This window comes from Pseudorca crassidens, chromosome 20 (assembly GCF_039906515.1).
Source record: "Pseudorca crassidens isolate mPseCra1 chromosome 20, mPseCra1.hap1, whole genome shotgun sequence".
NCBI lineage: Eukaryota > Metazoa > Chordata > Mammalia > Artiodactyla > Delphinidae > Pseudorca > Pseudorca crassidens.
The window spans coordinates 13,541,993-13,568,514 of NC_090315.1; the positions used below are offsets into that span (position 1 = coordinate 13,541,993).

A 26,522-nucleotide genomic window follows, 5' to 3' on the forward strand; every position below is an offset into this window, starting at 1 on the left:
CGTGGCCTGCTGGTCAAGGGGCGGGGTCTCTTTGCATATCCAGCAGGCGGCGGGGCTGGGGCGGGGAGCCGAAGCGGGAGGGGCGCTCCCCCGCCCCTGGAACGGAATCCTCCCGGGAGCGGAGCAGGCTAGCGAGCTTGCATCCCGCACCATACCCCTGCCCCCGGCCCCGGCCCGCGTCAGACCGAGCTGCCGCCGCCGCCACAGCAGCAGCAGCACTCGGGGATCCGGGCCCAGCCGGGGCCGCGGGAGGCGGGGGCGCCGGAGCCCTGGATGTCCCGCAGCGCGGCGGCCAGCGTGAGAAGGGCGGGAGAAGGGGGCTCGGGTCGGGGGCGGCGCCGCTGCTGATGTGGCGGAGGGTGGGAGGCGGCCGCGGCGCCCGGATGGAGAGAGGGTGCCAAGGCTGGGGAGGGTGGTCCTGGGTGGGGGTCCAGGAATCGGCTCCCCTCCAAGCCAGATCTTGGGAGACGGGGGTCTCGGGCACAGGCCTTGTCTTGTCAAGGCTCTGGAGATACGGATCCCAGACACAGACCTCCCCCTCAAAAAAATCAAGGACGGGGGACAGATTCTAGGTACAACCCCCTAAGCAAGATTTTGGGGATGGGGTCTGGGACGCAACCTCCTTATGAAGTCAAGGCCTCTAAGAGGGGATTCCAGACCAGACGCAATCCTTAACCCCTACCGGCCTGAGGGGCTCTCTCACAGCAACCCTCTAGGCAAGGTCTTGAGGATGGGGTCCCCGGGCCCCCGCAGTTTCCCCACCAAGCCAAGGCCCGGGGGGATTCCTGGCACAGTGCGTCCCCAGGCCTCAGAGGCGTCCGGGGCACAGCATCTCCCCATGCTTGGGCGGCGTCCCAGGAACAGACCCTTCTCAAAACAAGGTCTCTGTGCCTGGGACTCTATCCCCCCCAAGCCTGAATAAAATAAGGGGAATTTCAGGCAACCCCACACACAAAAAGACTTGGTCAAGGGTCCCAGGGCACAGGTCTCCTGGGCCACCCTCTTTGTCCCTGGGGCTGCCCAGCTGTCTGGGAGGGGCCCCACGCACAGACAATGCACCTCCTCCCCATCCGGTTCTGGCCCCCCAGGCTCCAGGATTCAGGCTGGGCCAGGGGGCGGCTCCCCAGGGACCTGGTGCAGCCCTGTCTGTCTGCAGCGTCTGCGGTGATGACGGCTTTGTGTGTGGTACCTGGGTGGAAGCGGGGAAGCAAGCGATGGGGAGGTGGCTAAGAGTGTGACCCTGTGTTTTTGTGACTGTGGTTGCCTGTGTGTGTATGTGTGTGAGCTGCAGCTGGTGACTCTGAGGAATCGTGTGTTTCGTGCTCGTGGTTGTGTCCGATAGCATCTGTGATTGTGTCTCTGTATGTGACCCCAGCATTTGTGTGGCTGTGTATGTGTATATGACAGCTGCTCACTCACTGTGCAGAACCCTATACTTTTCAGTCTGTCTGTGTTTGAGTGTGTGCATGGTTGTGACTATGTGGTTGTGTCTTTATGTCTTTTGTGACCCCATGTATGTACCTTGGTAACTCTAACTGGGTATGTGACACTGTATCTGTTGAGTACGGGGTTGGGCATGTGTGTGGCTGACTGAAGATGTGGGTGGAGTTGTGACTATAAGTGGAGTTGTGTCTATGACTCTGTGTCCATGTGCAACTGTCCTAATGACTTCGAATGTTTGTGACTGTGTCTCTGATTTTATATGTGTGTCACACATGTGCTTGCATGACACACAACTGTGCCTGCAACTTTAGGTGTATGACTGCCATTGTATGTGAAGTCACACTGTGCTTATGTGACAGGTTGTGTGCTGGCACTGTGACTTGTATGTTTGCGGTTGTGTGTTCAAAGCCACATCTGTGTGTGTGGCCGGGATTGTATAAATGACTACATCTAGGTCTGTGTGTTGATACTGATTCTGTGCAGTTATAGTTGTGTACCTGTGATTTGGGTTATGTATTTGACTTGGAGTCTGAAACCCTGACAGACTATTAATAGTGGGTTATTTCATTGCATGTGACTCAAACTATAGGTGTGTCTGTGTGTGGTGGCACCAGTGATTGTGTGTGTGTGGGGGGGGGATGTGTATGTGACTGTGGCTTCTGTATTTGTGTGTGACCTGCATGTCTGTGACGCTGGGTGACTCTATATACTTGTGTCTGTGTCATGGTCTGTAAGAGTGTGTGTCTGTAGCCGTGTGGCTGTTTGGGGTGGGTGGGTGGGTGTCCCTGTATACGTGCTGGGCGGCTTATGTTTGAATCTGTGTGATTTGGTGACAGAGTGACTGTCTCCTGATTCCACACATGACTCTATCCGGAACTGTGTCTTCTGTGTAAACGCAGCTATAAATGCTCTGTCTGGGTCACTGTATTTCTAAGCACATACCTGACTGTTTGCTTGTGTGTGTGTAATGGAAATTGTGTGCTGATGCCTCTGTGTGTGAGATATTATGTGTCTCTCCACATGGGGCTGTGATCGTATGTGGCCCCATACTTGTCGGTGTGACTTACATGTTTGCAGGAAGAGAGACCGTGTGTTTCTCTGTGATGGTCTGACATGGTACAGCTGGGTGTGGGATGGCGGGTAACTGTGAAATAGGTACCATGACCGTGATATATGGCTGGGTAACGTGGACACTCATGCTGTGGGACTTTGCCTACATGACCGTTTCTGAAATGCGTATGGCTGTGACTCTGAGCCGCTGACTGTCTGGCTGTGTCTGAGTGTGTCCGTCCCTGGGGAGAACTGTCTCTGGATGGTTGTATGCATGTCCCGAGTTTGTGTGCCCATTTCTTTCTAATGCCTGGGCCGTGGCCATCGGGGTCTGTGTGTGTGCTTGGGTATGGAGAACCATCCATGTACGTGTGGCTGATACCGTGACCAGATGTGTGCCTCTACGCCTGGGACGTATGGCTGTGTGACAGTGTGTGACCAGAAAGGTGTGTTGGTGTGACTGACACAGTTGGGGTCGAGTGTCCTTGTGCAGCTGTGTGCCGGTCGACGATTAAACACATGTGGCTGTGGCTGGGTGTGACTCGGTATGACCAAATGTGTGTCGGTGTGTCTGCATGCACCCCTGAGCAGATGTCAGCAGGCAGCAGGAGAGCTGTATGTGACAAGCGTGTGTGCCTCAGAGCTCATAGGTGACCTCCTGCGGGGTGTCATTCTACATGGGTGGGTCTGTAATGTGAGTATCTTGGTTGGGTGCCCGAGGAAACAACTGTCATTGGTTGGCCATGGGCTGCCCCATGCCCGGACCCAGCTCTTTGTAGGTGGCAGAGAAAAGAGAAGTGACAAAATACCAGTTACTGATATGACCAGACGTTTGTGGCAGTGCCTGGGCAGCCTGGGACTCTACATACCTGTGGACAAATGGTCCGTAGCAGAGACTGTATGTCTGTGAACTTGGATATGTAGCTGGGTATTCACAGTGGCTGTGACTGTTGACGTGTTTCTGCGTGATCCAGTGTGTGTCCCTATGGTTGTCTCTGTGTGTAATTGTGCAGAGCTGTGACCAGGTTCTAGGGACAACTGGGGACCAGAGTTGCATGTACACATGTGACTGTATGTGTGTGTGCAGCCCTGGACATGTGTCTAGAGGGCAGGCCACCCCCTTCACATCATCCCCTTGGGTACAGACAGCCTCCTGAGGCCAGGACATCCCCAGCAGATGCTCCCGAAACACACCTACTCGTTCCTGGGCCCTTGCAACCAGGTGGCTGATTGCCTTAGTAACAGTTGCTATGACAACCAGGGCTCTCATCAGAGATCCTGAGATGAAGGGGGGTTGGCTGATGTCCAAAGAGGGGGTGAGGTAGGGGACTGTGCCCTATCCCAAGCCAGCTTCTCAACTTTTCCTCCCTCCCCTGGGCAGGGCGGACCCAGGAGGCCAGAGCAGCATCTGCCCCCTGCCCCCTGTGGGGCCCTGGGGCCCCCTGAAACCTCCAGGACGGAGCCAGGTGAGTGGCCAGCTGGGGACAGGGCGAAGGCTGAGTGACTGGGTGGGTCTGCCTCGCATAGCCAAAGGAACTGTCCCTGCGGTCACACAGGCTTAATCACACTCACAAGCGGACACCCCCAAATGACTTCCCGGCACACTCAGTGACCTCGTTCACAGACACACCCACCTAGACTAGGTCTCACACACACACACACACACACACACACACACACACACACACACATACTTGGACACTCAGACACACACCAACATCCCCACACCCACAGGTTCACAGTCACACAAACATACAGACACAATCCTAGACAACAGCCGGACTCCCTCACAGGTGAGCACAGACACTCACCAGATACAGACTCAGGGACTCTCAAGGGATGCAAAAAACAGCTATACTTTTGCACACAGACACAGTCTCACAAATAACACTCAGCACTCTCATAGACAACAGCCACATTCTCACACCACCACACCCTCACAAATAACACTCACAAACACACTCTCAAAGATGACAACCTCATGTCCTCACACAGCCTCACAGATGCACGGTTGCATACAGACACACCCCCAGAACAACACTCACGGACCCACATTCTCTGCAACAACACCCACCTTATCTGACCCAGACACACCCTCACAAACAACAGCCACAGACACACAGCCTCACCACCAACAGCTGCACTCTTGGACAGATGTGGTATCTTGGGTAACTCTCACAGACACACATTGTCATGGGCAGTGGTCATCAAAGACAATAGCCACATCTTCACACAGACACACAGCTTCAAAGACAACAGTCACGGACACACCCTTTCAAAGACAGCACCTTCATGCTCAAACACAGACCCATCCTCACAGGCAACATTCCCTGACACACACTCACCACCACTCTCACACATAGCTTACTCTTCAGCCATAAGCTTCAGGGACTTACACTCACAGATGACAGCCACACTCTTGGACACAGACAGCATTCACAGACACATACTCTCATCAACAACCATTCTCAGACCTGTGTCCTTCCATACAGCCTTCACAGACAATAGGTGCATGCGCAGAACTAGACACCCTCACACACAACACTCAGGGACACACCAGGGAATTCCCTAGTGGTCCAGTGGTTGGGACTCCGCGCTTTCACTACCGAGGGCGCGGGTTCGATCCCTGGTCGGGGAACTAAGATCCTGCGAGCCGCACAGTGAGGCCAAAAAAAAAAAAAAGGAACACACCAGCTGCACACTTGCTTGCACACACAGGCGGAGTCTCATCTGTTGGTGCTCTGTCCTAGGTGTCCCCTCACACTCCTCCTGGGACTCAGTATGGCTTCTCAGTCAGCAAAGGCTGTCTTAGTGACTGGCCACCACCTCCATCCCTACCTCTGACATCGCAGGTGCACGCCTCCCCAGGGGCCTCTGCCTTAGGACAGACACATTTGTCAGAGGGGCTGTATCTCAGAGTTGCAGAGACCCACCCCTGTCCCCAGCACCCTCTGACCTGGGCTCTGAACCGCAATCCCTGGACCTTCTGAGTCCCCCACATCGGACCCATGCAAGTCTCAACTCCTGTGCCCTCTGACCACCTCATCCCCTGACCTCGTACCCCTAAAACCCCTGACCTCGTGACCCCTGACTGCTATGCCCTCTAACCCCAATGTCCTCCACTGCCTTAACTTCCCATTACTTTGGATCATCATGCCTCTTGACTGTCACACCCCGAATCTCCAGACCCCTAAAAGCTGTGACTCACGACGCACACATCCCAGACCTCCCTGCCTCTTAGCCCCATGTCTTCTGAATCCCCACTGCCGACTCTCCCACTCCCCTGCCTTCCAGTTGCCCCCTTTGTCGGTATCCCCTAACTGCTGCTAGTCTATGTTCCCTGGATGTCATGTCCTCTGACCCAGTGACCCCCTAACCCTGTAGCCCTACTGCCATGTTATCTGACCCCTTGCTCCCTGAGCCCTATTTCCCCCCACCTTGAGCCCCATGCCTCTGACCCTTGACTCGCACTCCTGTCAGCAGACGGGGCGGGCACCATGAACAAGCTACGCCAGAGCCTGCGGCGGCGGAAACCAGCCTACGTGCCTGAGGCATCGCGCCCACACCAGTGGCAGGCGGACGAGGACGCGGTGCGCAAGGGCACGTGCAGCTTCCCGGTCAGGGTGAGTGGGCGGGGCTCGTGTGGGCGGGGCTGCGGCGGTGTGCGAGCTGTTCGCTGTGCGCGTGCGTGTCCCGTGTCTGTTGTCCGTTGCCCGGTGAGGTGGCTGAGACCCAAGAGACTTCACAGCCCCGAAGAACTGCGGATCCTGCAGAAGCAGGACCGCACCGCCTGAGTCCCTTAAAGTTGGGATTAGAAACCAAGACCCATTCTCTTGTGCCAGGAAAATATTAGCTGGGGTTGGGGGGGGGCGTCCCGCCTGGAGTCACGCTATTCTGTGGGAGCTCACAGATTCCAGGGGGGCACTGGGAGGTCACAAAAATTCTGTAGCATTTGCAAAGCCCTCTACTGTTAAGTGCGTTCTGGTTTAGACCACCACGACCCTTTACAACACACACGAAAATTTATAAGGGAGACAGCAGGATTCAGGTTCGATTCTCCACTCATTCCCTTCCTGGTTGGGTGACAACAGACGATGGTCACAGCGTCCCCCTCCCACCTTGTTTTCCCTTCCCCTAGAAGCGGACCTTGCGAGGGAGGGGCTGTTGGGAGGTGCAGGAAATGCTGGTGAGAGTGAGGAAGGGAAGGCAGCCAGTAAAGGGTGTCTTACTAAACTATAGCTGTGAGCAGCTGAGCTTGATGCCACTAGGGAACTGTGGGAAATCGAGCCATCCCACCCACGGGGTGAGGGAGCTCGGGCGTGTGTACCCCCGCTCCTATCAGTCATTGCCTGGGGCCAGTCCTCAGGCGCAGATGCAGATGCTGGCACTCAGAAGGACACCAGGGATGTGTTAAAGGCCAAGGATAGAGGCAGGGTGGGAATCATTACTCCATGCTGTGCTTCAGTTTTCTCACCTGTATATCTGGGATAAGAATGGGGTACCCAGACTTCCCTGGCAGTCCAGTGGTTAAGACTTTGTACTTCCACTGCAGGGTGGCATGGGTTCCATCCCTGGTAGGGGAACTAAGATCCCACAAGCCATGTGGCGCGGCCAAGAAAAAGAAAAAGGTCCCCACCTTGCAAAGTTGAGGTAAAGAGTAAATGAGTTGGGCTTCCTTGGTGGCGCAGTGGTTGAGAGTCCGCCTGCCAATGCAGGGGACATGGGTTCGTGCCCCGGTCCAGGAAGATCCCACATGCCGCGGAGCGGCTAGGCCTGTGAGCCGTGGCCACTGAGCCTGCACCTCCGGAGCCTGTGCTCCGCAATGGGAGAGGCCACAACAGTGAGAGGCCCGCGTACCGCAAAAAAAAAAAAAAAAAAAAAAAAGTAAATGAGTTAATTCATGTGATGTGCTTAGGACATTGTGCGATGCCTCGCAGCGGCGCGGTGAGCACTAGGAATGATTGATTACTCTGCTTGTTTCATGCTCTCCCATCCCCTTCGCACCAAGTACCTGGGCCACGTGGAGGTGGAGGAGTCCCGGGGGATGCACGTGTGTGAAGATGCTGTGAAGAAGTTGAAGGCGGTGAGTGAGAGGCTGGGGCAGGGAGGGGGCAAGGTCAGAGCAGAAGAGCCAGCCCTGACCACACCCTCTGTCCTCCTCCTCCACTCCAGATGGGCCGGAAGTCTGTGAAGTCTGTCCTGTGGGTGTCAGCCGATGGGCTCCGGGTGGTAGATGACAAGACCAAGGTAGGGGGCCCGTGGGCCTGGGAGTGGGCACCAGTGGGCCCCTCTCCTCACCCTGCTCGAATGGGGCTAGGGACGCCTTCTCACCCACCTCTAGGACGTCCCTCCCTCAGGGACCTTCTAGACTCAGCCGTGTGTTCCTGTAACATGTCGGCACCTCACAGTCGTAATTCAGGGTTGAGTCCTGTGGCTGTTTGGGAACTAGCGTGGATTGTGGGTGAGAGCACAGACCGTAGAGCAGCCACCTCAGCTCACATCCCAGCTCACCCACTTATCAGCCGGGTGACCCTGGGCATGAGGGGTATGAGATTTAACCCTTCCGTGCCTCGCTTGCCTCATCTGCAAAAATGGGGATAAAAATGGACCCAACCATTCAATGAGAAAGTATATGCAAATAGTTTAAAACTATGCCTGGTACAGCAGAAGTGTTCCGATCAACGAATGTTAGCTGTTATGTGTTTATTGTCCATCTACCTGGGCCGGGATTGGGTATCTGTTTGCTCACCATTGAATTCCCTGCCCCTAGCACAGACACTGCCCAAGGACACAGCCAGCGCACGAAGACAGTTAGGTGAATGACTGAACAGGATTGACACCCTCCAGCAAGCTTTGCCTGACTCCCGTCCAACTTGGGTCAGGCACGTCTTCTTGCTCCGGAAAGGCCCTGAGCCTCCCCGATCCCAGCCCTGAGCCCCCTGCCTGTGCCTCCCTCATTACAGTGCGGCTGTGACTCTGGCCAGTCTCCATCTGGTGATGAGTCTGATTCCTGCACTAAACTGGGAGCCCCATGTGAGCAGGGCCCACAGCTGTTTCAACAAGGGCAGGATCCCCACCCCGTTCAGGACAGGATATAGAGCAGACACAAAGGGAATATTAAGTGAATACATGAAAAACAGTACACATGCCTTTCCTGGCCTCCCTGGTGCCTCCCAGGACCTGCTGGTAGACCAGACCATTGAAAAGGTCTCCTTCTGTGCTCCTGACCGCAACCTGGACAAGGCTTTCTCCTATATCTGCCGTGATGGGACCACCCGCCGCTGGATCTGCCACTGTTTCCTGGCGCTCAAGGACTCCGTGAGTATCACTAAAGCCCAAAGCCAGCTGACTGTCTCCCATGCCCTGGTGTCCCACGCCCAACCCCAGCCCGCTGTGTGGTGTCAGGTGAGTCACTCCCCTTACCTCTCCTCTCCATGACCTCATCTGGAAAAGGGAGTGTATTCACAGCCCATAACTCAGAGGATTATTGTGAGACTTGAGGGGGTTGACACAGAGTATTTGGAACAATGCCTGGCATATAGGAAGCACTCAGGAAGACATTAGTTCTCATCATCCTCCTTGTTATCGGTAGTTCTTCATGTTTCTCTAACTGTTCTCATTGAGGAGCATGTAACATGCACGGATGGCCCAGGCACAGCTCCGTGAATTTTTGCTTATTTTTAAACCTCACCCAAGTCAAGCTGTAGTTTCCTGCCCCCAGCAGCCCCCTTGGGCCCTTCTGAAACAACACCCCCCAGGGTACCCACTCGTCCTTCAGAGTCGATTCATTTTGCCTGTCGTTCTTTATATTTTCGGGGGGAGGGGGGCGTCAAGATCCCCTCTGAGGATCTGATGAAAGAGACAAATGGACTGTCTTCTGAGAAGCACTCTCACAGGATTCTGAGGCTTGCGACAGAAAACCCTCAGATACCAGTGATTTCGGTGAAATAGGAATTTGTGTTTCATGTGAAAGACATCCCCAGGCAGGCAGCACAGCGTTGGTGTGACTCCTCTCCACTCAAGGGCCATGGCTCGTTGCTATGCTGGAGTATGGGTTCCACTCCATGATCCAAGATGAATGTGCGTGCTCCAGCCTTCACATCTTCATCCCAACTACGTAAAGGAGGGAGGCATGAAGAGGGGCACACCCTCTGCTCTTTGGGGAGGTGTATATTGGCCTTTTGTGACCTACTGGCCTTTAGTGACCAGCTTCTTTCACGTAGCATAATGTTTTCAAGGTTCATCCATGTCGTAGCATCGTATCAGTACTTGCTCCCTTTATATGGCTGGATAATATTCCTATGGATATACCACATTTTGGATATACCGTATTTTGCTTACTTATCCATCCATTGATGGACATTGGGTTGTTTCCACCTTTGGGCTATTATGAACAGTGCTTCTCTGGACATTTATATGCAAGTATTTGTTTGAATACCTGTTTTTAATTCTTCTGGGTATATACCTGGGAGTGGAATTGCTCGGTCATATAGTATGTTTAAGTTTTTGAGTAATTGCCAAGTTGTTTTCCTTGGTGGCGACACCACTTTACATTCCCACTTGCAATGTATGAGGGTTCCAATTTCTCCACATCCTTGCCAACACTTTTTTTTTATTCTAGCCATCCTGTAGGTGTGAGTGGTATCTCATTGTGGTTTTGACTTGTATGTTGCTAATGACTAATGATGTGGAGCATCTTTTCCTGTGCTTATTGGCCATTTGTATATCTTTTCTAGAGAAATATCTATTCAAATCCTGTACCCATTTTTAATTGGGTTGTTTGTCTTTTTACCGTTAAGTTGTAAGAGCTCTTTATATATTCTGGATACTAGATGCTTATCAGTTACGTGATTTGCAAAACTTTTCCCCCATTCTGTGGGTTGTCTTTTCACTTTCCTTTTTTTTTGGCCCCGTGGCATGTGGGATCCTAGTTCCCCGACCAGGGATTGAACCTGCGCCCCCTGCATTGCAAGCACAGGCTCTTAACCACTGCACTGCCAGGGAAGCCCCATCTTTTCGCTTTCTTGATAGTGTCCTTTGATGTGCAAATGTACACATTTTGATGAAGTTCAATTTATCAATTTTTTTTGTTATTTCTGCTTTTGGTGTCATATCTAAGAATTCATTGCCAAATCCAGGGTTGTAGAGACTTACCTCATGTCTCATTCTAAGAGTTTTATAGTTTTAGCTCTTATATTTAGGTCTCTGATACATTTTGAGTTAATTTTTGTAAATGGTGTGAGGTAAGAGTCCACCTTCATTTTTTTTTCACGTGCATACTGTATCCAGTTGTTCTAGCACCACTTGATAAAGAGACTATTCTTCCTTCACTGAATGGTCTTGGCACCTTATTGAAAATCAATTGACCATAGATGTGTGGGTCTATGTCTGAGCTCTCAGTTATGTTTCGTTGGTCTATATGTCTCTCCTTATGCTAGTACCACACTGTTTTTTTTTTGTTTTATTTATTTGTTTGTTTTTGGCTGCGTTGGGTCTTCGTTGCTGCGCGCGGGCTTTCTGTGGTTGCGGTGAGTGGGGGCAACTCTTTGTTGCGGTGCTCAGGCTTCTCATTGCGGTGGCTTCTCTTTGCTGCGGAGCACGGGCTCTAGGCGCACGGGCTTCAGTAGTTGTGGCACGCGGGCTCAGTAGTTGTGGTCCGTGGGCGCTAGAGCGCAGGCTCAGTAGTTGTGGCACACGGGCTCAGTTGCTCCGCAGCATGTGGGTTCTTCCCAGACCAAGGCTTGAACCCGTGTCCCCTGCACTGGCAGGCAGATTCTTAACCACTGTGCCACCAGGGAAGTCCTGTGAGTTTTTCACAAATGTCCTTTATAAGGTTGAGGAAGTTCCCTTCTATTCCAACTTTGTTGAGTGTTTTATCATGAAAGGGTGCTGGATTTTGTCAAATGCCTTTTCTGTGAGAATCGAGATGATCATGTGGGGATTTTTCTTCATTCTATTAATGTGGTTGATTGATTTTCATATGTTAAACCAACTTTGCATTCCTGGAATAAATCTCACTTGATTCTTTTAATATTCTGCTGGGTTCAGATTGCTAGCATTTTGTTGAGGATTTTTGTCCCCAAGTTCAACTTTAAGAGGTGGCTGAGCATCTTGTTTAGGGAACAGAAGTCAGACATACCTCATTAGAATCCCAACTCTGCCAGTCACTCGTTATAATGGGCATGTTGACTGAACCTTAATTTCTTCATCTGTCAAATGGGTTCATAAGATTGTCCACCTCCTGGCACTGTTGTGAGGATTCCATGAAAGGATGCAAATCAGGGCTCAGCCCGGGGCTACACAAGATCTCCGCTGACACATATGTGAGTTTCCCTGTGCCTGGCTTTGTGCTGCATGCCTTGCATATATTTGTTCACCTAATTCCTGCAACAACCCTGTGAAGTGGGTGCTGTTAGAGCCCCCATTTTACAAATGAGGAGAGTTGGGTACTGGGAAGTGATTTTCTTCAGATCGCATAGCTGGGAAGTGGGAAGCCAGCATCAATCCCAGGCTCTCTGGCCTTGGCGTCTCTCAAGTAGGCACTCAAGAAACAGGGGTTGTTGTTTTTAACCCCAGTACTTTACTACAAAATATTTTCAAGCATGTAGCAATGTCGAAAGACTTGCACAGTCACCAGTCACCTGGACACCCCCCACCCAGATCCTGCCATTAACATTTGTCTGGGCTTACTATATCACTTATCTCTCCATCTTATTTTTGGATGCATTTCAAAGTCGCAGACAGCAGAATACTTCCCCCAGACACTTCAGCATGCATACTATTAAGCAGAATTCATATTTGTCTCCAGCTCTTTTTCTTTTGAAGCGAAATACATGCTGACCACAAACCTTAAGTGTACATTTGCTGGGTTTTGACAACTGTATACACGTGTATAACCCAACCCCCCCATCAAGATCTAGAACATTGCCACCACCCCAGACTGTCCCCTCAAACTCCTTCTCAGTCAGTCCCTATGCCCACCCCTAAGAAACAACCACCGTTCTGAAGTTTCTCACCATAGATTAGTTTTGCCCATTCTGTAACTTCATGTAAGTGGACCCACCCAGGGATTTCCCTGGCAGCCCAGGGAAGACTTCACCTTCCAATGTCGGGGAGTGTGGGTTTGATCCCTGGTTGGGGAGTTGGGATCCCGCATGCCTTGCGGCCAAAAAACCAAACCATAAAACAGAGGCAATATTGTGGCAAATTCAATAAAGACTTTTAAAAAAATGGTCCATATCAAAAAAAATCTTAAAAAAAAAATGGAGCCATACGGTACTACACTCTTGTCTCTGTCTTTTGTCCCTCATTTTGCAGATGTGCACTGAGGCCCAGAGAGGTGAAGGGACTCAGCCGGAGTCACCCAGCATCCAGCTGCTGGACCCCGGGGCTCCCGGCGTCCGGTCTGCACTGCACAACGTCGCTAATCCTGCCCCAACCTCTTCCCACAGGGCGAGAGGCTGAGCCACGCAGTGGGGTGTGCGTTTGCGGCCTGCCTAGAGCGGAAACAGCGGCGGGAGAAGGAGTGCGGAGTCACGGCTGCCTTTGATGCCAGCCGCACCAGCTTCGCCCGGGAGGGCTCCTTCCGCCTGTCTGGGGGTGGGCGGCCGGCTGAGAGAGAGGCTGCTGACAAAAAGAAAGGTGGGCGCTGCCCGGAGGGCGGGGCGGGGCGGGGCTGGGCACCGAATGGTCCCAGGGTGGGGCCAAGGGATCCAGATTGGGGGAGAGCTGCAGAGGTAGGTACAGGGGCTCTACAGTTTACAAAGCAAAAGGGAAACACACACACACAAAACCCAAAACAACAAAATTTTTTAAAATTAATTTATTTTATTTTTGGCTGTGTTGGGTCTTCATTGCTGTGCACCGGCTTTCCCCTAGTTGTGGAAAGCGGGGGCTACTCTTCGCCGTGGTGCGCGCGCTTCTCATTGCAGTGGCTTCTCTTGCTGCGGAGCACAGGCTCTAGGTGCATGGGCTTCAGTAGTTGTGGCTTGTGGGCTCTAGAGCGCAGGCTCAGTAGTTGTGGCGCATGGGCTCAGTAGTTGTGGCACACGGGCTCAGAAGTTGTGGCTCGTGGGCTCTAGAGCACAGGCTCGGTAGTTGTGGTGCATGGGCTCAGTAGTTGTGGCACACGGGCTCAGTAGTTGTGGCTTGTGGGCTCTAGAGCGCAGGCTCAGTAGTTGTGGCGCATGGGCTTAGTTGCTCTGCGGCATGTGGGATCTTCCTGGACCAGGGCTCGAACCCGTGTCCCCTTATTGGCAGGCGGATTCTTAACCACTGCACCACCAGGGAAGCCCCCCCCACCCCGATTTTTTTAAGTAAAAAATACAAAGCAAAGCACCAACCACAAAGTTTGGTTACAGTTTATAAAGTGTACTTCAGTTTAAGGAGTCCTCTGGGCAATATTCTGTTGGCCACAAATCCCAGCAAAGCTCACCGAGAGCTTTATTATCTGCTAACCCAGGGATGTTCCCAGGCTTTTCAAACTGTGTATCCACCCTGTTAATGGGTTGTGAAGTCAGCTTGCTGGGTTGTGGTTAGCATTTTAAGAAATGAAATGGAAAAGAATAGAAAATATCAGAGTAATTGAATGTAGTAAGGGTAAGTATAGTTCAATGTACTTTTATGTCAGTATATCTGTGTGTGTGTGTGTGTATGTGTGTGTATGGAACGGGTTACCATGTTAATGGTATTTCTTATTCTGGGTTGCCATCATGAAAGTTTGAAAAATACCTGGTGAACTCTAACATTCTAGGTCAAAGGCAAATAGTTTATAAGTTCTCAAACCGTGGTTTTTAAACTTACGTGTATTGTGTGCTGAGTCAAAATGTAATTTTTAATTTTATTTTACTTTTTTTAACTGTTTCTAGTTTTTACATTTTTGGAAAACACTGCTTAGAATTTACAAAGAATCCTGAATTGGGATTCAGGATAAAGGAGACTGAAGAGATTTGACAAATATTAATAAATGTAACGTGCGATACTGAATTGAATCATGGATATTGTATATATAGATACATATTCAACATTCAATTCAATATATATATATTGAATATATGTATATAAAATATATACATTGAAAAATATATATATATATGAACATCCATAAAGGACCTGAGTAGACCAGTTGGGGAAATTAGAATGTGGACTGTAGACTAGCTAACAGTATCATATCCATGTTAAACTTCCCAAGTAAGAAGTTGTCCTGTGGTTCAGTAGGAGGCTGTCCTTGTTCTTAGGTACATGCTGAAGGTTTTAGGGTTGGGTAAGCTGTCTGCACCTTACTCTTTTTTTTTTCCTTGTTGTTTATATGTATTTATATTTATATTTTATATACAGTAGTGTGCATCCGTTAGTCCCCAGCTCCTAATTTATCCCCGCTCCCTTTTCCCCTTTGGTAACCGTAAATTTGTTTTCTATGCCTGTGAGTCTATTTCTGTTTTGTGAATAAGTTCATTTGTATCTTTTTTTTAGATTCCACATATAAGTGATATTACATGATATTTGTCTTTCTCTTTCTGACTTACTTCACTTAGTATGATGATCTCCACGTCCATCCATGTTGCTGCAAATGGCATTATTTCATTCTTTTTTATGGCTGGGTAGTATTCCGTTGTATATATATATTACCACATCTTCTTTATCCATTCATCTATTGATGGACATTTAGGTTGTTTCCATGCCTTGTTTATTGTATGCAACGTACTCTTAAATCATACTGAAAAAAGATTATGGAAGGAGAGACAGATCAAATACTGTAACAAGTTAACACTTGTTAAGAGTTAACAAGGGTAACAAGTTAACACAAGAGAACATGTGTGCTCCTTGTTCCATTATTACATCTTTTCTGTAAGTTTAAAATATTTCTAGCTAAAAAGTTTAGGAAAACAAGTTTTTATCACTTGCTAGAATATTAGCGTTTACAACATATGTTTTTCTTGGTAAACTATGTGACCATTTACAAACCTCTTGACAAAGTTAAGGAGTTCACAGCTTACAAAATATTTTGCTGTTTACATCATCTATTAGAATTTATAAAGAATTTTATTATTGGTAAAGCAGATTACAAAGTATAGTTAACGGAGGGCTTAAGTACATATATTTTTTTTAGTGAAAACCTGTCTTATATATATATTTATTTATTTATTTTGTTGCACTGGGCCTTAGTTGTGGCAGGCGCGCTCCTTAGTTGTGGTATGTGACTCTTAGTTGCGGCATGCATGCGGGATCTCGTTCCCTGACCAGCGATCGAACCCAGGCCCTCTACAGTAGGAGTGCGGAGTCTTAACCACTGCACCACCAGGGAAGTCCCTATATGATATTTTATTGTTTGCCAAAGAACACACTGAGTACACTGAGTTTACTATTTATATGGGATGTTCAAATTTACAAAGAATGTCATATGCTTTAGAGTTTGCAAAGGATTTTGCTGTTTCCAAAGGATATTATACGTTCCAGGTACTTTGCATTGTAGAAAGCACTTGAGAGCCTGCACCGCAAAAATGAGAGTTTACAAAGTGTGGTATATGATTTGCCGAACACATGACAGTGTTTTGCCGATGATGCGCTGATTCACAGTCTCAAGGCACCGCACGTTCACAAAGAGGTCTCTTCAGTTCAGGAGTTACGGAGCAGTGCACTTTCCACAAAGTTGTTTACCAAGATTTTGTGGGATTCCAGAGCGTTGAACATTCACTGCCTCAACTGACCCTCTCGGGAGACCTGGGAAGGCAGCTGAGGGATGTTTATCCCAGGTTTAGTTGGGGAAACTGGAGCCCGGAGAGGGGAGGAGACTTCCTGAAGCCCAAGGTGGTGGGGGGCAGAGGCGGTTTCCCAGTTCCAATGTGTCCCGGGCTGTTTCCACTGCCCCCAGCCTGGCCTGGGTAAGAGCCTCACCGCCCCCTCATGGAAGGTGGGAGAAGCGCTGGGCACCCTCCCTGCCCTCTCTGGGCCTGAGTTTAACCTCACTAGCATTCAGGCTGCGGCTCAGGTGACGCCTTGATGGGAGGATGGCTGTGTGTTTGTGTATTGGCAGGGGTGGGGAGACCCTGCCATTGAAGAGCCCGCTTCTTATGCTGAGTGGGGAGACCAGGTACCTGCAGAGGACTGAGAACAGTCCCAGAGGGGAGGGAGCCCAGGCTGAGGGGCTGAAACAATCTGGAAAACTCCTCAGAGGAAGAAGTATGCCAAGCTGGGTCTAGAACAATGGGTAGCAACTGGAGGAAGGGAGGAGGTACTTGAGGTGGGAAGAATGGTGGGAGGTGACAGAGAGCAGAGCAGATGGAATGATGGAGGAAGACAGCATGATGTGGAGAGACCAGGCCAGAGGGAGAGACAGGTTAGCGCAGTCATCTGGAACTCAGACTCTGGAGTCAGCCTGCCCCTTCCTTCACACTATGGCTCAGGCAAGTCACTTGCCATTTCTGGGCCTCAGTTTCCACATCTGTAAAATGGGGATAATGACAATATCAACCTCACTGGGTGGTTGTGAGGACTGAATGAGTTAATACTTGCAAGGCACTTGGAACAATGCCTGATACCTTGGTCATGCACCCAAAAAGTGTTTGTTAAATTAATTAGAAAGGGAGACAGAAGGCCTCAGAGGGAGAAATAGCAGAAGCAGCAGAGGAAGATGGATGGGGGACAGAAAGCTTGAGACACACAGAGGGTCAGGGTGGGTGACGACTCCCCCACGGGCCTCCTGGGGAAAGTGGTCCTGGCTTGGGTGGGGATGAGCGACATTTGGGGGCACTGACCAGCCTGTCTTGAGGGCAGGGCACATTGGGTGAGGAAGGCAGCATTGGAAAACAATCAAGGGGTCTGGGTAGGAGAGGCCTCCAATGCCAAGGTGAGCTATCTAACCACCTGTCTCACCCATGTCTCCAGCAGAGGCAGCAGCTGCCCCAAGTGCGGCTCCTGGCCCTGCCCAGCCTGGGCACGTGTCCCCAACACCGGCCACCACATCCCCTGGCGAGAAGGGTGAGGCGGGCACCCCAGTGGCTGCAGGCACCACTGCGGCTGCCATCCCCCGGCGCCATGCCCCCTTGGAGCAGCTGGTTCGCCAGGGCTCCTTCCGTGGTTTCCCGGCGCTCAGCCAGAAGAACTCACCTTTCAAACGGCAGCTGAGCCTACGGCTGAATGAGCTGCCATCCACGCTGCAGCGCCGCACTGACTTCCAGGTGAAGGGCACAGGTGAGCCTGGGGCTCAGCAGGAGGGAACATCGGGATCAATGCCACTGTCTGTTGTAAGCAAGATAGAGAAGAGGTGGTACACACCATGATTTTGTTTTTTAACATCTTTATTGGAGTATAATTGCTTTACATTGTTGTGTTAGTTTCTGCTGTATAACAAAGTGAATCAGCTATATGTATACATATATCCCCATATCCCCTCCCTCTTGCATCTCCCTCCCACCCTCCGTATCCCACCACTCTAGGTGGTCACAAAGCACCGAGCTGATCTCCCTGTGCTATGCGGCTGCTTCCCACTAGCTATCTGTTTTACATTTGGTAGTGTATATATGTCCATGCCACTCTCTCACTTCGTCCCAGCTTAACCTTCCCCCTCCCCATGTCCTCAAGTCCATCCTCTACGTCTGTGTCTTTATTCCTGTCTTGCCCCTAGGTTCTTCAGAACCATTTTTTTTTTTTTTTTAGATTTCATATATATGTTAGCATATGGTATTTGTTTTTCTCTTTCTGACTTACTTCACTCTGTATGATAGACTCTGGGTCTATCCACCTCACTACAAATAACTCAATTTCGTTTCCTTTTATGGTTGAGTAATATTCCATTGTATATATATGTGCCACATCTTCTTCATCCATTCATCTGTCGATGGACACTTAGGTCACACCATGATTAATTAGCACTGCCTGCCACAGGCAAAGGAGAGGAGCAACATGTGATCAATTAGCAATGTCTGCCATCAGTCTGGGAGAGGAGAGAGGTAGTGTAAGCTGTGATCGATTAGCAATGTCTGCTCCAGGCAAGGGATAGCAAAAAAGTGGCGTAACTCACGATCAGTTAGTACTGTCTGCTGTAGTTAGGGACATGAGAGCAGTGGCATGTGTCATGATTGATTAGCAAGACGTCCATGGGCAAGGGAGAGGAGAGAAGCTGCCCAGATGCCATGTTTTTGCTCAAGAGGAGACTGAGGCACCATAGGCTAATGCTCCCTCCAAGCTTTTGGCCAGTAGAGTCATGAGATCTGGCCAGGTCAAGGATCCAGGTTCAGAGGAAAGAAGAATTGTGATTAACAATGTCTGCCTAGGGCAGGGAGAATAGAGTGATGACAGACATCATGATCTCCTTACAGTGTCTGACTTGAGCAAGAGAAAAGAGCGAGGTGGCACACCACATGACTGATTAGCAAAGTTTGCCATGGGCAAGCGAGAAGAGAGAGCAGGAGTATTATGTTTTGCCCAAGAGATGACTCTCAGAATTTGGCTTATGGAAACATGAGGTGAAGGGCACAAGTGAGCATGGGGATCATGGGGTCAGGGTGCATAGTGATGGATTCGTGATGTGGCTTCTGCGTAAAGGATTGTGCAGAGGCAGCACCCATCATCACCGATTAGCCATGTCTTCGAGGGAAGATGGAATTGCAAGGACCAGTCCTTTCTTTCAGCATTTGGCCAGTAGAGCCACAGGGCTCTACTGGTGAGGGGTAAGGTGAGCAAAGAGTTCAATGGGAGAAAAGCATCATGTTTGATTACTAATGTCTGCCATGGACCGGGAAAAGGAGAGAGATGGCATAGGTTGTGATTTAAAAATGTATGCCATGGGAAAAGGGGAGGAGAGAAGTGGCATGGAACTATGGTTTGCCCGAGGGAGACAGGCAGGAGAGCTGCCTTTCCTCCCAGCTGTCAGTGAAGTCATGTGGTCTGGCCGGCTCTCCTGCTTCCATATGCCAAATCCGAGACACCTACCCCTTGTGGCCCTGGGGACTGGTGTGGGAGGTGTTGATCTGTATCCAGGAGGCCGGGCTACTGCAAAAGGTGACTGCTGAGCAGATGCCAACGCTCGTTGAGAATGACGCACGCTCACTCCATGTTGTGCAGCACCCCAGGTACTGCACGCGCCCTCAGATCTGCTGTCCTCATTAAGTAACCTGCCATTAAGCACACCCCCAGGGCTGCCACACCTGCTCCCTGAGAGGTGGCAGGCACCCCAGACTTCATTTAGGAGCCTCGCGTGCCTGTAGCCAGTTGCCCACTTGCTTGGATGTAACTTGCCGCACAAAAATTTCATGGACTCACGCAGATGTCCCACTCCACTGCGGGTGTCACACACACTTAGTCACACACTTAGTCATGGGCAATCAAAAATCACACACACTCGGAAGTTGCAGGACCAGGTGTTACCATTACACACACTTAGAAAGCACGTATCCAATACAAACTACTGTATATAAAATAGATAAACAACAGGCCCTACTGTATAGCAGGGAACTATATTCAATATCCTGTAATAAACCATAAAGGAAAAGAATATGAAAAAGAATATATATATATATGTATATATGTATAACTGAATCACTTTGCCGTACACCTGAATCTAACACAACATTGTAAACCAACTATATTTCAATAAAAAAGAAGGAAAGAAAGCACATATCCAGGTGTCCCATTCAGAAATCACACACACAGATTAACACACGCTCACGAACGACACACCTGGATTCACACAAACTTGTGTGAATCACAAGTCACATAGGCTAATTCATGCCGAATTCCGTACATCACGCAGGCAGATTGGCTCACGCTGGGGAATCACAATCGGATGCCACAACCTGGATTTCAGTCACACTCAGATGCCACCCCCCCCCCCCAGAAGCTGCACACCCATTTGGACCAACAGGCACAGTCATCATAGAAATGACCTGGAAGCCACCTACTGTCCCACCTGGGCAGCCCCACGTCACACCTGCTGACTCCTACAGCTAGTTTCTTTCTGACGCTCATAGGAGCATCACACACACTCCCTTGGAGATAGCCGCTCGCTGAGCTGTCACAGGCACTTGTCACACGCCACACTTGACGGTCCTCTTGTTTATTTGGATGGTGCCTTTTCTCATCCTAAGCCCTCACGAGACCACCACACCTGCTCAGCGTGTCCTGTCTTGCAGGCACAGGTGCATCTCTGCCCTCATGACATATGTTATGGGCCAGGCCTGGTGGGGCCCCACTTCCGCACTCAGAGCAAGACAGCTGATCCCCAGAGTGGCCAGCAGCGTGGGCAATATCCATTCTGACTAGTCGGTGCTCTTGCCATACGTGTGGTTGAACATTTTTCATTTATTTTTTTGGCCGCGCCACGCGGCCTGTGGAATCTTGGTCCCCTGACCAGAGATCGAACCCGGGCTCTGGCAGTGAAAGCACCAAGTCCTAACCACTGGACCGCCCAGGGAATTCCCTGAACATATTTTAAAATTAATGTATATTGGTAAGCATTTAAAATATTTCTTCTGGTTTGCGGCTACATACAGCTCTTGAGGTCCTCCTTGGGTTGGGATCCCTGTGACTGTCTGCCATCAGATGTCACACACTACTTGGCTGTCGTACCACTCAGATGCCACACACACACACGTGTGCGCAGTTACCACTTTTGTGGCCGTGGCCACTTAGTGACTGCAGAGTGGACCCACCAACCCACACACCTTGTGAGGGCCACCTGCGGGGATGGGGTCAAGGGCAGAGCCTGGGCCTGTTCGCTGACCTCCACCCTTCCCTGACTTCCCAGTGCCTGAGATGGAACCTCCCAATGCCAGTGACAGCGACAGCATCAGCGCCCTGTGTACACAGATCAGCTCATCTTTTGCCAGCGCTGGAGCGCCAGCACCAGGGCCACCGCCAGCCTCAACAGGTAAACTCAGCCCTTCTCTTGGGGCAGATGCCCTGCAGTGCCCCTCCTGCATCCCCCTGCTCCTTTCAGGGCTACTGCAGAGACTCTGGGAATCTTGGAATCCCACAGGCTTAGAACCATGGATCATCTTAGAACCACGGGGTTGTCTCAGAGCCGCGGGTTCATCCTAGAACCACGAGATAACATAAGAATTATGGGGTCACCTTAGAACCGTGGAATCAGTTTTTAAACCTTGCTGTCTTAGAACCATAAAATCTAGAAACCTACAGCCTTTGAATCACAAGATATTAGAACCTAACAGATTTGGAGCCAGGAAACCTTGGAATCTTACAACCTTAAAAGAGTGCTCTCTGAGAAAACAGTGCCAAGGAACCACCTTAGAGCCACGTGCTTATCCTAAACACGTGGAAGCACCTTGGAATTACAAACAATGTAAATTTAGAACTCTAGCATCTTAGAAAACACAAACTTAAAAACACTGAAACTTACCCACTATGTTAGAAGAGTACTCTCTGAGAAAAATCCATGCAATCTTAGAATCTTAGCCTCCTAAGACAATACAGTGTCAAAATATTAGAGCCAAGGGTGATATTAAAAAATATTTAATAACAGGTTTGCTACTGACCAATCAGAAGGGAAGCCGGCCTGGGTGATTGTCAGTCGTGCCTATACTTTTCATCTTAGGACCTTAGAATCTCAGAAGTGAATTTCCGTAGCACTGCATGACCTGTGGTCCAGGATGGTCAAGCCATTTGCCCAAAGCCCATGCAGCTAATGAAGAGCAGAGCTGGGTGCAAGGCGGCAAGGCAGCCCGGTCCAGAGTCTGATCCCCAGCCTGGGGTTCTCTCTGCTGCAGCCCATGCCCCCTAACTGCCCCTCTCCTCTCTCCAGGGACTTCTGCCTGGGGTGAGCCCTCCGCGCCCCCTGCAGCTGCCTTCCAGCCTGGGCACAAGCGGACCCCTTCGGAGGCCGAGAGGTGGCTGGAGGAGGTGTCCCAAGTGGCAAAGGCGCAGCAGCAGGCAGCCTCGGTGCCTGCCGTGCCCCCCGGCCTGCAGCCCTTCCCCGCCCCCGTGGGGCCCTTCGACGCCGCGCCTGCCCAGGTGGCCGTGTTCCTGCCGCCTCCACACATGCAGCCCCCTTTTGTGCCCGCCTACCCGGGCTTGGGCTACCCGCCCATGCCCCGCGTGCCCGTGGTGGGCATCACACCCTCACAGATGGTGGCCAACGCCTTCTGCTCAGCCGCCCAGCTCCAGCCCCAGCCTGCCACCCTGATTGGGAAAGCTGGGGCCTTCCCACCCCCTGCAGCACCCAGCGCCCCTGGGGGCCAGGCCCGTCCTCGCCCCAATGGGGCGCCCTGGCCCCCAGAGCCAGCGCCCGCCCCGGCCCCTGAGTTGGACCCCTTTGAGGCCCAGTGGGCAGCGTTAGAAGGCAAACCTGCTGTAGAGAAGCCTTCCAACCCCTTCTCGGGCGACCTGCAGAAGACCTTCGAGATTGAACTGTAGCCCGAGTCACCCCATCATCTCCAGGAGCCCCCACACCTGGGAGTGGAGGCCCAACCTCTCCCCAGTCCTGCTCCCTGGGGCTGCACCCTCCTGACGACCTCTCTAACCCTTCTCTCGACCACCTCCCACGACCAGTACAGAACCGACATTGTGACGCCCAGGTTGCGATAGGATGGAATTCAGGGACGGACCCAGCCTGGCTAAGGGACCCATTTCTCTGCCAGACTTAGGCTGGCATGGCCCCCTCTCCCCGGAACCCAGACCCAGGGGGATGGCCACAATCCCACCGAGTGCCCTTGGTTCCAGCTGTATTTCCCAGTTTCTGTTGTTGACCTTCTACCTTCCAGTATTGGGTGGGATGGAGGAGGGATGCCCACCTGGGGGCCCTCCTCGGCCCCAAACGAGTGCCCACCCCAAGTTTGGTCATTCCCCCCGCCCCCATACACAGCACAAACAAAGGGCTTCCTTCTGCCCACCTGCTGCGTTCACTGCCAATGCTGTGCTCACCCCTACCACCCCTCCCCTCCCCTTGGGGGCCCACATGTTCTTTGGGCCAGGGTCTCATGGGGGTAGGGGGCCAAGTTGGGGGCCCAGGAGGCAGGTGGGGGGGAAGGGGAAGGGGAAGAAGATGCTCAGTTACCTCACGTCGGTGCCCGCTGGGGAGGGGTCCGGGAAGAAGGAAGGGGGTGCCTGGCGGGTACTTTTCTATCTTTTATTTCCAGATTTTTTTGTATCTAAACTTGCAGATTTGTATTATACAAGGACAGCCAATAAAGGAAGAATATAATGGTGCCCCTCTAGAAGGCAGGGTGTGTGTGCAGCGGGGATGGTGTGAAGACAGAGCCTTTCCTCCTGAGTCATCTCCTAAAACCAGAGGGAGTAAAAAGGGTCTCCCTGCATATTCACCTCTGAGTCGTAGCATGGGAGCAGGTAACACTGACCCAGCACTCAAGAAGTGGGTTATTAATGGGTACCCCAAATTAATCACTCCATTTCTGATTCTTATAGATTTTGAAACAAGGAATTAAAAAAACATATAATCTGCTGCTAATAACTTCAGTATTAAAATTTTAAATAATTACGTTTGGAGTAGCATATCTTCGAGCTGGCGAATTCACGTTTCAGCAACTGCATTTTCCATAACTTAGGCCAAAGTGTCATCTGACGTGGCAGCCCGTTTTTAAGTCTCTCTGTTGTTTCTTGGGTTCCTTGATACCATCTACAAAGTTATATATTTTTAAATATATAAATTATATGTGTAATTCTTTATGGCTCTCTAAAATGATGAGATTGGTTTCATGAAACCCAATATTATATCCCCATTGGACAGATCAGGAAGTTGAGTCACTTACCCAAGGTCACACATCTGATTAGTGGGGGAGCTGGGATTCAAGCCCAGCTTCTGGTCGACCTCAAGGCCAGTCACTGAACCACCAGGCTGTGAGGGAACAAGCCTAGGGTCTGCCCTCAAGGGTTTACATTACAGCCCATCAACCGGCTGGATCCTGGACTAGGGGACCTGTGACAGATGGCTCTCCAGGGCAGCAAGGGGGTCCCCAGGGCCTCTCACTGTTGTGGCCTCTCCCGCTGCGGAGCACAGGCTCTGGACGCGCAGGCCCAGCGGCCATGGCTCACGGGCCCAGCCGCTCCGCGGCACATGGGATCCTCCCAGACCGGGGCTCGAACCCGTGTCCCCTGCACCTGCAGGCGGACTCTCAACCACTGTGCCACCAGGGAAGCCCGAGCCACGCTTTCTGAATCCAAGCCCTTGCAGATGTCATTTCCTCTGCCTGAAACCCCATTCCTGACACTGCACCTTTTCCCAGAAGAATGCTACTCGTTCCTTTTTTTTTCTTTTGTATTGCAGTTTGCATTATTTTCCCGCAATAATAGAATGTCCTGGATGCCATTTCATACAGATGAGTCACATATAGATCTGTGTCACCTCTCTTTTAACACTTCATAGGATGCTACTCATTCTTCAGGCCTCAGCTCAAATATCTCCCCTTCTTAGAAGTGGAGCCTCTTCCAAGGCCCCGCCCCCATCCAATCCTTTGAAAGCTCTATGACCCATCAGGCTGAGTCAGGAGCCCTCTGCTCCGCTTGGCTCCCACAGGGCCCTGTACTTCCCGCATACCGGCCCTAACTCCTCTGTTTTCCCCCAGCCCAGGCCTGACCATTCTGGGCGGTCACTATCTGGCCCCCCACTGGGCTGTGAGTGAGGGGTGGGTCTGGGGCTGTCACTTTGGTGTTCAGGCACAAGGCCAGAGAAGAGGCAATCTCAGCAATTCACCGCTACAAACGGCTGGCGAGTGAGAGGGGCAGAAAAGGCCTAGGACTTGGAGATGATTCGAACTACTGGACTGATGGAGCAACAGGCCACGCAGCACACAGAACGTCAGGGACAGAGTCAAGACCGTCTTCCATGCCAGAGGCTAATCTTTACACAACACCATTCTTCGCTGTGCCCAGAGCAGTCTTCCTCAGACACCCTCCGTGCCCATCCCACCCTCCCCACACACACACACGCACACCAATCCCTGGGCCCGCGGAGCTCCACGGATCCCTTATCTCCCGAGGACCTCCCACGGACTACTCTTAGCCAGTTTCCCTCCCACGCCCGATGGAAACTCTAGCTCTTCACGGCGCTTCCCTCTCCACAGAGACCATGGATCTGGGATTAACCTCCCACTCTCACTTCCCCCAAGCTTCGGCTCTCTCAGAATGCACCCGAGGACGCGGAGTTAACGTACCAGCCCAACCCAGCGGCCTCGTCCCAACTAACGCCACGTGATGCACTCCCCCCGCCCCCCCCCACCCAGGGCTTGCTTAGGGCGACGTCCAGCTCAGGCAGCTGCAGCGCCCCCTTCCTGGTTCGCTTTGGAAAGCTCCGCCCCACAGGCGTCTCCTCGCCAGGAACCACCCCGGGCGGCGAGGACTATTTCGGAACCTTCCACGCCAGACTGCGCCTAGCGCCCCGCCCTTTCCGGAGCTCTTTGGAAAGCTCCGCGCTGCGGCCTCCCGGGGACCAAGAACCGACACCGCCCTACTGACAATGTGCTGCTCCCCGGGGGTGCTTCCGCCACCCTACGAAGGGCCACTCGCCGCCCGTGTTGCCTCTGTCTCTTCGGAAACATTCCCCCGACAAACAACCCCCCGCCCTCAAGGCGCCGCTCGGACCTCGGGCTCCTGCAAGACCAAGGGGATCACGGTAGAGTCTCCCCGAGCGCAGTAGAACAGCACCCCCGTGTGGCCCTGTCCTCCAGAACCCGCGGAATGGCCGGATTCTTGGGCTGCAGCAGAGACCCACCAGACCTATGCTAAGGTAGAAAAAGTGTTTAAAAAAAAAAACTAGCGTCACAGTCATGGACAACATCATCCTTCAGGGTCTGGCTCAGGCGTTCACTCCGCTAGGAAGTGCTCTCTGATTCCTCCCATCTGCATCTCCGACGTCCTCCCTGTGCTTCCCCTATCCTGGCCCTGACCCCTGTGCCTGTGTCTCCTCCATCCATTCTGGCCCTGACCCTCTGGGCTGTCACTGGGCCTGTGAAGCCAGGGGCAAGAGCTCTCTTAGTCACCACTGTGTCCCCAGCATCGCCCAGGGCAGCACAGAGTAAGGTTCAGACGACCTGCAGGGCACCTCCTAGGGAGCATCATTCATT

At 51.6% G+C, this 26,522-nt stretch overlaps 1 protein-coding gene and 1 long non-coding RNA gene across 6 annotated transcripts; one reads left to right on the forward strand and one right to left on the reverse strand.

Annotated features, from left to right (window-relative positions):
• The first annotated feature begins 37 nt into the window (after window positions 1-37).
• On the forward strand, window positions 38-23,652 carry NUMBL (NUMB like endocytic adaptor protein). 4 transcript variants are annotated; one of them, XM_067721216.1, is made up of 10 exons: window positions 38-297; window positions 3,875-3,959; window positions 5,974-6,116; window positions 7,502-7,576; window positions 7,666-7,740; window positions 8,671-8,811; window positions 12,945-13,134; window positions 17,377-17,682; window positions 21,236-21,358; window positions 22,250-23,652. In XM_067721216.1, the coding sequence occupies exons 1-10, from the start codon at window positions 274-276 to the stop codon at window positions 22,858-22,860; spliced, it is 1,773 nt and encodes a 590-aa protein (XP_067577317.1). In that variant the 5' UTR covers window positions 38-273; the 3' UTR covers window positions 22,861-23,652. The 4 variants fall into 4 exon arrangements, with proteins under 4 accessions (XP_067577317.1, XP_067577321.1, XP_067577322.1 ...); XM_067721220.1 differs by having other exon boundaries at window positions 17,380-17,682; XM_067721221.1 differs by having other exon boundaries at window positions 5,977-6,116; window positions 17,380-17,682.
• On the reverse strand, window positions 13,569-25,641 carry LOC137215684 (uncharacterized). 2 transcript variants are annotated; one of them, XR_010939377.1, is made up of 4 exons: window positions 25,614-25,641; window positions 23,943-24,079; window positions 17,599-17,730; window positions 13,569-15,208 (listed from the first exon to the last, which is right to left on the reverse strand). It is a non-coding gene; the product is annotated as an uncharacterized lncRNA (long non-coding RNA). The 2 variants fall into 2 exon arrangements; XR_010939376.1 differs by lacking the exon at window positions 25,614-25,641 and adding an exon at window positions 24,213-25,361.
• Window positions 25,642-26,522: the final 881 nt, after the last annotated feature.

What these genes read in the sequence shown, in the direction of transcription:
- NUMBL (XM_067721216.1), top strand. Translation starts at nt 274, where the DNA reads ATGTCCCGCAGCGCGGCGGCCAGC. An exon ending in AACCTCCAGGACGGAGCCAG is followed by an intron (nt 3,960 to 5,973) that starts GTGAGTGGCCAG and finishes CACTCCTGTCAG; the next exon opens with CAGACGGGGCGGGCACCATG. An exon ending in GGCTGCTGACAAAAAGAAAG is followed by an intron (nt 13,135 to 17,376) that starts GTGGGCGCTGCC and finishes CCATGTCTCCAG; the next exon opens with CAGAGGCAGCAGCTGCCCCA.